At 41.6% G+C, this 13350-nt stretch overlaps 1 protein-coding gene across 1 annotated transcript in view; it reads right to left on the minus strand.

Annotated features, from left to right (window-relative positions):
• Positions 1–4555: 4555 nt before the first annotated feature.
• LOC116050131 (palmdelphin-like) overlaps positions 4556–13350 on the minus strand; it is a 42182-nt gene continuing 33387 nt past the window's right edge. The window contains exons 6-8 of the mRNA XM_031300170.2: positions 9429–9453; positions 8308–8415; positions 4556–5842 (exon numbers count right to left, since the gene is read on the minus strand). Of these exons, the coding sequence (XP_031156030.1) occupies positions 4590–5842; positions 8308–8415; positions 9429–9453 (1386 nt within the window). The 3' untranslated portion in view covers positions 4556–4589. The remainder of the gene's footprint in view (positions 5843–8307; positions 8416–9428; positions 9454–13350) is intronic.

Genomic DNA, 13350 nt, shown 5'->3' on the forward strand with positions numbered 1-13350 from the left:
CTGGAGAGAGCCAATACTTGAGCTTTCTCTGATGAACCCACACACAGGCACAGAGGAGCTCATCATGTGCTCATTCAAACACTCTGTCCCATAGCGGGATTGATTTGAACCGCCAGCTTATTTCTCCCCGCTAGTAGAAAGAACGTTATAGTTATAGTTTGTTTTGAAGCTACATTTATATTTAATTCAAGAGTTTGGGTTATAGTTGGACAAATAATTTGGTGTTTCTATAGGCCTGTTTTCTTGCTGCTTAAAACAGAAAACATTCACCTAGATGGAAAGAGCCTGTGTGATAGCACTTCATTAATTTGGCAATGATTTGGATGTTCCAAATACATGTTTTGAATTTGTGAGCCAGCCATGCTTTAGTTTGGATCACAGGTTGTTGCTTTAAATATTACATGCTTTAATTCTTAACACGGAAGTCGATACACTTGTGCCCCATGCTCCACTGAGGGTCTGTGCCAAATTAGGTGGCGCTGTTTTTCTAACTTTTGAGGAGGCGCTACGTGGCACTTTTCTTGCAAAATCATGAAATATCATAGTTATTTTTCCAAACTACTCTGCTGAAAAGTAATGCAACGTTACTTAATTTCTCTTCTTCATCCACTATGGGACATAAGGCTGCAAATAGATCCCTCTATCACATTTATTCCTTGGCAACATGCTGCGTGTCTCCCTGTGACAAGTGCATCCTGTCTATCATCTATTATCGCACAAAAATCTATATATATATATATATATATATATATATATATATATATATATATATATATATATATATATATATATGTGTATGTATGTATGTATGTATGTATGTATATATATATGTCACTGTAACACTATATCATGTGTATCACTATAACAAAAGATGCATCCTGGGATTCATTTAAACTTCAATTTGTTTGAAAAAGTAATAAAAAAAAAATGTATTATTTCACTAAAAGAGACAATTTTATCATTAATCGCAATTATTTCTGAGACAATTAATTGTCCAGCAAAATTTGGAATTGTTACAGGCCTAACAGGGCTTGACATTTTGTACAGTTTACCTGTTTAGATTAGATTAAGGCTTAAGTGATGCATAATTAAGTAGTCACATTAGTTTTGAGTGACTGGTAGTGATGTCCAAATGAAGCCTCATGAAGCATTTTATTTATTCTCTGAGCCCACTTGATGTCTCTGTCTGTTCAACGAAGGGTTGAAAGCTCACTGAATTGCCATTCCCCAAGCTTTTTTTCTCTTTAAACCAAGAGAGCCATCTAGTGGGCTCAACAAATACACCTCATGGAAAGGAGGAATAATTATGACTAAAAAGTCATATAAAAAAACCATGTCCAGGCAGTCAAGGCTGGTTACGAAAAGTGAATAAAAAGGCCTTTAACTAACAGGGCAAGACATTAAAAATACACCAATGCGTATCGGCTTGAGCCTTCATCAGGGTGTAGTGACACTCAGGGCCCTATCTTGTAAGCCTTACGCAAGTGTCTTTGCTATTTTAAGACCGATGCAGTTGTCAATTTCCCGTCCAGCGCCCACGTCGTTTCAATAGTAAACGCATGTGCGCCTATCTTTGCGCCCATGGGCGTGCTGGTCTTACGGGGAGGTGTGTTCAGGTGCATGCTTGGCGTATTGCTATCTTGATGCAGCGGGAAGTGATCGTGCCATTGACCAAAAAAAAGCAACATCAACATGTCTTTCCAGAAACAATGTAGTTACGCTGGATAAGCCACAAACCCCTCAGTTGTCTTCCAAACTACTTCAGAGGTTGAGGTTACACTTTCTCCTGGATTTTTCTTTGTCCTTTTAAGGCTGTTCAGGAGAGAAGTGTTAACATCCACAATGTGTGACTGACTCTAGTCCATCCATGATGAGTAAAATATGAGTCATCTTATCACCACAAAAAAAAATTCAATTAATAAGACACGTGCATTCCTGTTGGAGGAGGAGAGAAGAATATATTCACAAGTTGTTAAGTACACTTATCGAGCAAACGGAAAGACAGATTCACCGTGAACAATATAACAATGATTGGTTCTGCTTTTTTCACGTTTCAGGTTTTTGTCTTGCATACGAAATTGCCGTTATATAACTGTATCCTTTAAGCATGATGTCTCGGGTGCCACCTCGTTTTTTTTCCACCCTCCTCCATGTTTCATAATGCCACAGACAGACGGAGAGGAAAATAAAGCAACCAAGGACGAGTGTTACATGAGGAGCAGAACAATAACAGTCAGTTCACCCAGCTGTCTGTCCTCGTCTCCAAGCAAATGCAATTCAGAGCAAACCTGCTGTGCTGTACCTTTTTATGAGCTTATTGGTGTCTTTTTAAATTGTGATTTAAAACTGTGCACTTGTTTGGGTCCCAGCATTAGGTCATTTATTTATTTATTACATTTAAAATAATTCTCAGATGGTACGTGTCATTTTTCGTTCTTGTAATTGAATTGGCTTCGGTGCTGAATACAGTCAAATAGTTAGTTGCATTAGTATGAAGGAACGTCTTTTCATGCTGTCAGGTACCACTGCCAAGAACAACACTGTCACCGTTAATTGATGAAGAAATATTTTTAATCACTGAAGGAAGTAAGTGCACACAGGCCAGTTAGTTTAAACAGTTTAAGTAGAAATTCAAACAACGTCATGTCTCGTTCACTGCGGCATGATTTACACATTCATTTGAAAAAAAAGGCACCACTTTAAAAAAGCCATACTTTATAAATGTTTCTAAGTTGAAACAAATAGGTTTATTAATAGTAAATACATGATCTAGGAAAGCTTTTTATATACATAACAAAGTGTGTGGGCTCCTGAACATCCCTCTTATCATTTTAAACCGTAGAACCAAAAAATGGTCAGGTTTTAACATTGTCTGTGCCCATGTTAATATGACTGTCTAATGAAACTAACTTGCCAGGAGGTGGCAATAAAGCTTTCTGAATCACCAACTGGCACAATGTCAGTAGCTGTCAGCTGCTTTCCTCAATTAGGACAGAGCACAGACATGGCAAGATAAGGTTTTTTTTGCAACGAATGGCACAAAAGGGAAAAGTTGTTGCCTTCCTATTGCATAAAAAAAGCAATTTTAGTAAGGCTGAGAAGCACTGTGTATTGGATTGCCAGCAGGTAATTTAGGCATTTACCAGTCCCTCCCTGATTTTGCAATGTCGCGATCGCAACAACCAATCACTGTGAATTCGGTGCGACTCGCAATTTTGACCAATCACTGCAACTATTCCGCAAATTTGACCAATAACCGGAGTTTCCATCGACTTCAACCAATCACAGAATGTATGACACGCCAATTCGTATGCCATTATTGCCGTGTTATCAAGACGCATAATCGCTTTTTAGCATGTTTATCAATGCTGTTTGGCCTCCATTGACTTACATTACCTTGTGATTGCTTGTGAATTCACGCCGTAGCGAGTAGTATGAAAGGGCGAAAATCCGTGTAGGGAGGTTGGTCTGGGTGGTGGATGGGTCAAACATAGGACTTTCACCCAGGAGACCGGGTATCGTGTCCCGCATGTCACATTTCCTAAAGTCAACCGTCGCTTTCTTCTTTTACCCAAGCCAACCCCGTTCTTCTTTTCCTAAACCCAACCGTAGCTTTCTTATAACGATAACATGCCAAGTGGAGTGTATGTTTACGTCCGCTGTTTACAGCGTACACGCAGATAGCTCAAAATGCGTACAGATAACATGCCACTTGGCTTAAGAAAGTATGTTTACGCAAAGTCATGATGTCATGTTGCTCTGAGAGCCACTGACCAAGCGGGAGTGAGAACCGGTTGAACACACGTACGTCGCCAAATTAATTTCCTTGTTTCTGATATGAAGACGAAGTGTGACTCGAACATCTCACATTTACCAACAAAACGTACTGTAAAAGACCATGCAAAAGATTTCAGACCGTCCTGCCAACCTGTATACATTTTGACATCAATGTACGCTGTAACGTTTTTTCACTCTAAAGTCGCTGAAAGCTGCTGCTGTTTTAATCCTGTCGACTCTCTGCAGCGGCCGGGCTGCTGCTCAGTTCCCTCCGGCGACTGACAGTGGATGCAGGAAAAACCGGAGATGAGACGTACACGATGACCTAAATTGAAGACAGCTACGCTCGTTATTGTAAGTGCAATGATAAGTTTAAGTCCAATAAGTACTTCATCAAAACGTATGAATGTGTGTCCCAGGCCAGGATAGGAAATTAACTAACAATGTAAAGATCAACAAGCCACTGACAGCCATTTTCATATACCAACATTTGCAGCATCCTGAGACTTTTTGGTAAGGTTACTAGGAAAACTCAGCCCAGAGTAGTTTTATTCTCCCCGAAACAGGTTTCCTTTTATTTTTAAAGAACTATACCCAAAAAAATCGCAACTTCATTGGCACTAAAATACAATATACATTGCAACTTTTATTGCAATTTTTTACAAAAGCTCCCGCAAAATCAGGCATTTTGGGCCGCAACAATCTCAAAAAAAGGCCGCGAAATCCTGGAGGGACTGATTTACACACAAGATATGTTCAAATCTATAAAGACCTTCTTCAGCAACCTGGTTTCTCAACATTGAAGTTCCATCTCATCTTCCTGTTGAACAGAGCTTCATTTTCTCCATATTAATGCTGCCTGTGTTTGCAGACTCATCCACCCTCTGTCCCTGCGTGTAGGGACTGGGTTTCCCAGACTTGTGGGTGAATGTTGGCTTGTGGAACCCTAAATCCTCCCAGTTTGTGTAGGTATCTTCGATAATGTCTCTGCAGCCTGTAACCTTGGCAATACCCACTTTGGGTTGGAAGACTTTGCTGCTGTATCCCTCTGGGTGGTATGAGAGACACTCTTCCTCGCCACTTTCATTTTCACCAAATTGGGCCTCGTCATCATCATTATCGCTGTTGCCTATGATCACCAGCTCAGCTTGGATGTCTTCTTCGTCCTCGGCCTCAGCGTTCTTATAGCCCATGAAGATCATGGTGACGGGATCTGATTCTAGCTCCTCTGGCAAGGTGTTGACGAGGTTCAGAGAGGCGATACTCTCTGCACAGAAGGGTGACTGTCTGTTAAAATCACCGGAGCTCTCTATCAAGGCATCAGGATCAACGTCATACTTGTGGCTGGCTTGTGAAGGACTGCGGCTATCAACAACCCTGTAGGATGGCTGTATGGGTGCTGGCATTCCTTCTGACCTGGCTTTGACTGAGACAAGAGTTGCCGAGTGTTGACTGCCCGCATCCATCTTGCTGTTGCTAAATCCTTGTGGAGTTTTAGCACCCAAAAGAGGCTGTGAAATCAGATGCCTGTCACCAGTTGATTGTCCTGGAATGTGGCAGTAGGGCAGTTTGGTTTCTTCTCTACGTCTTTGGACTCTTGACTCTGAGTCTTGTTGGATGAAGCTTGGGCTGGGTGTTTTGCTTGGGGTTTTCCATCGCTCCAGGTCTTGGCTGCACTGGCTTTCCTCCCTGAGGATTTGAGCTCTGGGGCTGGGTGTTGGGGTTTGTCTCGTTGTTTTATTTGGTGTCCTGGGTGTTGAAGGTGTGCTGCTCGCTGTGTATGGTAAAGAGTAGACAGGCTGATGGTACTGCACCTCAGTGGGCACGCTCTTATCTGTGGCCTGATGCAGCAGCTCTTCTACCTCTGTGGACGACATCTCTCCAACTGCTCCATTGTGCATTTTGCCTCCGTCTGGGTGCAGTGCATATACGGACTTGCGGCCATCATCATACACCTTTAACCCCCTCTCCTGCATGGTTTCTGGGGTGATGGTTGCTGTAGAGACCACCTGACTTTTGCCTGTTCTCTTATCATGCTCCACACTAATCTCCATCGCAAATGTAGCTGGAATGGAGAAAAGACTTAGATGAAGGTCTTTGGACAAAGACTAGAAGGTACATTTAGTTCAATGACATGTCTTGATACATTGAACATTTCTTGATGTTATATTCTCATTTTCATAAAAAGGTAAAAACAAGGCATGCTTGTAAAACTTGCATAATGCTGTTTTACATAAAATACTTGCTTATACATTGCTTTTTAATTTAATTTCAAAGAGAAAAAGGGCCGGTTCACAGTGATGATTTGCAGGCTGCAAATAGTGCCAACAGACTCATGTTTTGACACTAAGTTGTCTTCATCAGATTCAAATATACAAATATAGTCAACCCTAGAATAGGTGTACATTTGTCATTGGCTCAGAGGCTGAACAGAATTTTAAATCTATAGGATATTTGATCCTCTTTTAATTATACTTAACACATATGTACAGGTGGAAAAAATACAAATCTAAAATCCCAGATAAACTGCAGCAGAGCAGCTTGTGCATATGCTGAAATGTCTTTGTGAGATGGTCGATTTGTGACGAACAATAAGATGTGTCTGAACACAAAACTGCAACGTACACACAAAACTTTGCACAACGTCAAAGAAAAGCTTCACTATGGAGGTATGTCTACATCAAGCAGACTGCAGGATAAATCTGGGTGGAGAGTTTTCCCCATTTGCCACCACTGAGGTGCCTTTGAGCAATGCCCTTAACCCAATCCGCTCCAGTGGAGCAGCTCAATGGCCAGCAGATCAGACTGTGGTTGTACTGGGCATCTTACAGACAGACAATGTAGCATCCATAATAATGATTAAGACAGCTGGGCCTTACGCCTTACCAAATGTTGGCTGTTATGCAGTTATGTGCTTGCTCAGGGGAGTGAGGTTGAAGGGATTTAGCTGTTTTTACAGTATAGTGTTGAGGTGTTTTACGGCAGACAGAGGTCTCTACCAAAACGACAAGAAAACGCCATGGTGGACACAAATCGTTTTCACACAAAATCAACATTTTAAAAAGTAGACGTAGTCTAAGTTCTGGGAAATAGAAAGAACTCGCACCCTCTCCTTCGAGGTAGTGACATAGTCAGTAACTGCTTCACAAAGAGGCATACTGGATTCATCCTCTTAACACAGTTAAACCCTTTGGCCTTGCTGGAGAACTTTCCTCTAATTGTTGATACTAGAGTGCCCGTTTGGAGTGTATGCCTGTTTGGAACTGGCCGATTGCTTGGATTCTCATCTGGAGATACGGTGTGTCCCCTTTTTTTCCGTCTAGCCAGCACACATCCAGGTAGTTATGTGGCCCGGGCGGGGAAAGCAGGGAGCCTGTCTCAGCCTGCTAGGGAAGCTGCTACAGCACGCCGCTGTAACATTACGGAGTATGAAGACCGAAAATCCATGGGTAAGAGTTATTTATTTATTTGATTAGGACAATGCACATTAATCAACATTTCTGTAAATACGCCAGTGTTAGCCAGATGGCTAGTTTTCAACTGTAGTCCTAGTTACCTAGCATGCATGTCTTTTATGGTGGAAGGAAACCCACGCGAACACGGGGAGAACATGCCCAAACTCCACACAGCCTGGACGGGGAACTCTGCAGTGCTAACTTGCTGTGAGGCAGAAGTGCTGCCCGTGTAAGGAGGCAGGTTAGTGTGGTGGATGAGTCAAACAACACAGGACTTTCACCCAGGAAACTGAGTTTTGTTGCAGAGCCATTAGATATCTATTTAATATCTGATAAAGACACAGTGGCATCAAAACGTAACTCTGTTTGCACTATTGAGGGCTGCAACTCAGTTAGTGTGCTCCAGTCTTTTTCCCTGTGATGAAAACATTGCTGTCTCTGATGATTGACTTCAGCAAAGTTCCAAAATGGCAGGCATGGAGTTAATGTTCAGTTCTCCTCATAGTGGAATCTAATTTGCATCCTGGTGAAATGTAAAATTACAGCTTTTAAAATGATGGAACCACGAGGCATTTTCAGTCTTAACCAGACAGCTGTGCCTAAAGAGCACACAATGTTTTTTCTATCCCATAGTGTACCACTTGTCTCATCACATTTTCAACAGATACCAGGGTTTTCCCCAGAAAAGACGAGGGCCCGGCTGGGGCCAGTAACAATGTAGCATCAATGTAGAGCCCAATAGTTTCTGTGACAAGAGAATCATGGGCGGAATCGTGAAATTGAGGATTTAAAAAGCTATAAGACAGATTCCATAGGGGCTATACATTAAGTCAGTGCTAAAAGCTAACTGGAGATGTGAAAATATGACTATGTCTAAGTTTCCAACGAGCCGCCCCACTGTAACTACGTCTTAAAAATACATTCAAAAATTTCCCCCCAGTGGCTTAGGCCTGGTGGAGGGAAACTTAGGCCCGGTGGGCCACCAGGCTTGAATACTCCTGACAGTCGATCAATCAGCAAAACAGAAACTGATTTCAGCATATGCAGTAGTAATACCACGCCTGTCTACCCATACCTTTCTTTGGTTCTTCACTGGCAGGCTGATATAAAGGAGGCTTTTTTGTTGGTGTCATGATGAATGATGGGATATCTGGGAGTGGTGAGGGGGCATGATGTTTCACATCTGAGGAGACAAATCTGACCAGTGAAATATAAGAACACACTATAAACGCAAAGAGAAGCTGTGTTTGCTAAAAGATTATCAGTAACACGTTCTAATAACCAACATTAACACATTTTACATTTATAGTTAATTGAACTTTAGTCAATAGTTGTTTTAATGAAAACAAACAATAAAATGTTATTAAATTAATTGACCTATTATTAGTAATGGTAAAACATTAGTTTTAGTTATATCACATATTAGTTTATAAATATACACATTAACACAACAACACAACTCAGCAATCACAACTTTATTTTAAAATATATTAATCACACATAATTCAAAATGCAGGGGTAGGGTACTTTAGAGGCACAGTTCACTTTAAACGTATAAACCATTTTTTAAGCAATTGGAAGATTTTAAAAACCAATCAATTGCAACTTTATAAAGGCCACCTACATAACCTTTATAGATGCACAATAGTATGTATTAATCTAGGGATGTGTTCTTTGTATCAAGTCAACCTTCATGGAGCCATTTGTCTACGTCTTGAGAGAAAGAATCTCGCCAGATTGTTTTCTCCAGATCATTTTAATCTTAATCACAAAATATTGGTTCTGATGTGTTCAGGATGACAAAATATTCCAATCATTATCTTGGTATAGCAGTCATCAGAAAATCATGATTTGTTATTTCAAGATAATAATGTCCTGGATTTCAGCTGACTCACAAACAATACATTATTTAAGTAGATCAAATTTTGATCTCAAATTAATGGGCCTTTAAAAATGTGCAACCAGTCATTGCTGCCTGTGTCTGAGTGTGTAAGAGCTATAGGTGAAATAGGTTAGTAGGCTATATCAACAATAAATTAAACATGTCTGTTTAAATCACTAACAAGCTTAATAACATATGAAAGGTTATCATGTCAAATAATGCCCGATCTACTGTGTGTTAATACAGCCCAGAGACGTGAAAAAGGAAATCTGTTACAGAATCACAACACATCAAAATGCTTCTAAAGTGTTTACCTGCCTGGAACTCTGCGTTTAGCTCCTACATGTGAAGACAGAGTAGTTGAGGGTCAAAATGGTGAGAGAAGCAGGAAGTCAACATCACAGCACTGCTACAGAATAGTGGTGCATCAGCATTTCACCGTTATTTCACTTGTGCGGTGTCTCAAATCGTGCATTTCTGTACTCACACTTGCTATTTTGAGTACACAGTGCGTTCACACTGGCATAGTGTGACCAACTGCAGCGCACTACAAGTACCCGGTTGCTGCACTTAAAATGGTCAAACCGTTGAGTGTGGATTGCTGGGCACTACTCACACTCAATGGCCGCCGTCTCTGCTACAGAGCGGAAGCTACGGGACCACCAATGTATTTTAAATATTTAATATTTGGCTATTTTTAGAAATTGGTGTCTTCCGGTGACTGTCGCGCGCAGAAAATCCAGCAAAGAAAATTCCCTCTTCTGAAGAGTCCATCATGTTTTGTTTTTTAATCCTCCATGGCCTCCTTCATTACAAGGAACTAGAGGGGGCTGCGCAATCACGGAAGGGTTGTATCATGTGGACGCACCTACAGTTTTGTTGTCATTACTTAGAATTCCTCATGGGGGAGACAGAAACTACGCACTACAGCTTTAAACAGAAGAAGAAAAAGAGTCCTTTCCAGTCAGCGCATAATGGCCGTGCGAGATTTGGGACAACGCTACCCTGTCGAAATGTACGCACTGCACAAGTGAGTACATAGTGTACTACATGTAAGTGTACTCACGGAAGTATCCAAATTGAGACACACTATTTGTCTTCCAGTCTAAGTACAGACAGCAACCAGAAAGCAAATTATGCATATTAGTCCTTGTGCATTGCACACCCACAATGTGAGAAATCCATTTACCTGCCACCTTATTCACTCAAAGCAGCCTCTTGTGAGCCAAAGCACACCCACACAGTGAGAGCTTCTTGTTAGAAAACGAGCACAGATTAGAGGAGCCACAGGCAGCATGCCGCATGCCGTGAGTAGAAAACAATGATGCTTTGGTTTGAATTCAGTTTGGTATACAGTGAGGAAAATAAGTATTTGAACACCCTGCTATTTTGCAAGTTCTCCCACTTAGAAATCATGGAGGGGTCTGAAATTGTCATCGTAGGTGCATGTCCACTGTGAGAGACATAATCTAAAAAAAAAAATCCAGAAATCACAATGTATGATTTTTTAACTATTTATTTGTATGATACAGCTGCAAATAAGTATTTGAACACCTGTCTATCAGCTAGAATTCTGACCCTCAAAGACCTGTGTGTCCACCTCCACTCCATTTATTATCCTAAATTTGATGCACCTGTTTGAGGTCTTTAGCTGCATAAAGACACCTGTCCACCCCATACAATCAGTAAGAATCCAACTACTAACATGGCCAAGACCAAAGAGCTGTCCAAAGACACTAGAGACAAAATTGTACACCTCCACAAGGCTGGAAAGGGCTACGGGGAAATTGCCAAGCAGCTTGGTGAAAAAAGGTCCACTGTTGGAGCAATCATTAGAAAATGGAAGAAGCTAAACATGACTGTCAATCTCCCTCGGACTGGGGCTCCATGCAAGATCTCACCTCGTGGGGTCTCAATGATCCTAAGAAAGGTGAGAAATCAGCCCAGAACTACACGGGAGGAGCTGGTCAATGACCTGAAAAGAGCTGGGACCACCGTTTCCAAGGTTACTGTTGGTAATACACTAAGACGTCATGGTTTGAAATCATGCATGGCACGGAAGGTTCCCCTGCTCAAACCAGCACATGTCAAGGCCCGTCTTAAGTTTGCCAATGACCATTTGGATGATCCAGAGGAGTCATGGGAGAAAGTCATGTGGTCAGATGAGACCAAAATAGAACTTTTTGGTCATAATTCCACTAACTGTGTTTGGAGGAAGAAGAATGATGAGTACCATCCCAAGAACATCATCCCTACTGTGAAGCATGGGGGTGGTAGCATCATGCTTTGGGGGTGTTTTTCTGCACATGGGACAGGGCGACTGCACTGTATTAAGGAGAGGATGACCGGGACCATGTATTGCGAGATTTTGGGGAACAACCTCCTTCCCTCAGTTAGAGCATTGAAGATGGGTCGAGGCTGGGTCTTCCAACATGACAATGACCCGAAGCACACAGCCAGGATAACCAAGGAGTGGCTCTGTAAGAAGCATATCAAGGTTCTGGCGTGGCCTAGCCAGTCTCCAGACCTAAACCCAATAGAGAATCTTTGGAGGGAGCTCAAACTCCGTGTTTCTCAGCGACAGCCCAGAAGCCTGACTGATCTAGAGAAGAGCTGTGTGGAGGAGTGGGCCAAAATCCCTCCTGCAGTGTGTGCAAACCTGGTGAAAAACTACAGGAAACGTTTGACCTCTGTAATTGCAAACAAAGGCTACTGTACCAAATATTAACATTGATTTTCTCAGCTGTATCATACAAATAAATAGTTAAAAAATCATACATTGTGATTTCTGGATTTTTTTTTTAGATTATGTCTCTCACAGTGGACATGCACCTACGATGACAATTTCAGACCCCTCCATGATTTCTAAGTGGGAGAACTTGCAAAATAGCAGGGTGTTCAAATACTTTTCCTCACTGTATTCATAGAAAGCGCTAGAATCTGTTCACTAAGTTGAAAACCCAAATTCTACCTCCTATAACCCACACATCTGATACAACTTTCTAGAACCTCCGAGAACCACGTTACATACTAATTACATACTCATAGGTGCACACGCAAACAAATGTTTAGACACAAATAACCCTGCACACACATTAACACTGTAGAATCATATATTGGAGATTCAAATATGAACAAACCTATATTCCAAAACACTTTGTAATGTAAATACCATTATTTTGCTTTTAGTGGTGATCATGGAGTGGACGATAAAATGATTGAACTGTCTCAAAGCAGTGCTGTAGTACTTGGACTGCAGTGCTTCCTTTAGGATTTTCTTTTGCAGTGGGGGCAGGTCTGTCCAAACAACCTTTTCACAATAAACTACATCAACACAACAGTATGTGGAGTTAAACTGGACGGGCCCAATGACCTCTGAATAGTTCTACTTGTTGTTAAATTGCAATGTGAGCGGCAGCCAAGGGGGGTGCATTATGTCGGCAGGATAATTTAAAAGGCAACCGCGACTACATTTTTTGTACAGCCCTATTTCTGATACCGTGGTGGCAGAAATTTTGCCATGGTGGGCTGCCACTACAAAATCAACATAGAGGAAACACTGTTGACTGTAGTCCGGACTCGAGATGTTTTTTTTGTTTGTTTTTTTATTGTCTCGGATAATCTTGGACTTGTTGGTATTTGCATTCGGACTTGACTCGGCCTCTGGACTCCTCAAATATTGTAGTTGGTCTCGACCGGGTCCAGCACTATATGCTCTTTTTCTAAAGTTACTTCCTTCCTCCTTTTTTTCTGTCTGTCTTGACGGTCTCTCATTTGGACTTGGTCTTGCAGAGCTGTAGTAATTGAGTCCAAGTCCGGACTCAAAGCTTTTCTGTTGTCTCGGACTCGTCTTGGACTCGTTGGTATTTGGACTCGGACTTGTCTCGGACTCCGGCATTGGACTCGCCAAATGTAGTTGGTTCTTCAGGGCAAGTAATACGTTCAAGAATGGGAACATTTCCATTTTATATTTTAAGTAAATAATATGGCCTAATTTGTTCCTATTAGGGGAGTAACGGTACGTGTATTCGTACCGGACCGTTTCGGTACAGGGCTTTAGGTAAGGTGCACGTGTGCACCGAATAAACGGCCGAACGCAATCTTTTGTGTGCGGAACATAGGTAAATTTTCGTGTTTCCACACGAACATATTAAGTGGCGGAAGTCTCGGCGTTCAGTGCAAATCCCGCCCTGCAGCTGATTCTAAAGTTTTCATTGGTCATGTCAATATGTCAAT

The sequence above is a fragment of the Sander lucioperca genome, chromosome 23, assembly GCF_008315115.2.
Source record: "Sander lucioperca isolate FBNREF2018 chromosome 23, SLUC_FBN_1.2, whole genome shotgun sequence".
NCBI lineage: Eukaryota > Metazoa > Chordata > Actinopteri > Perciformes > Percidae > Sander > Sander lucioperca.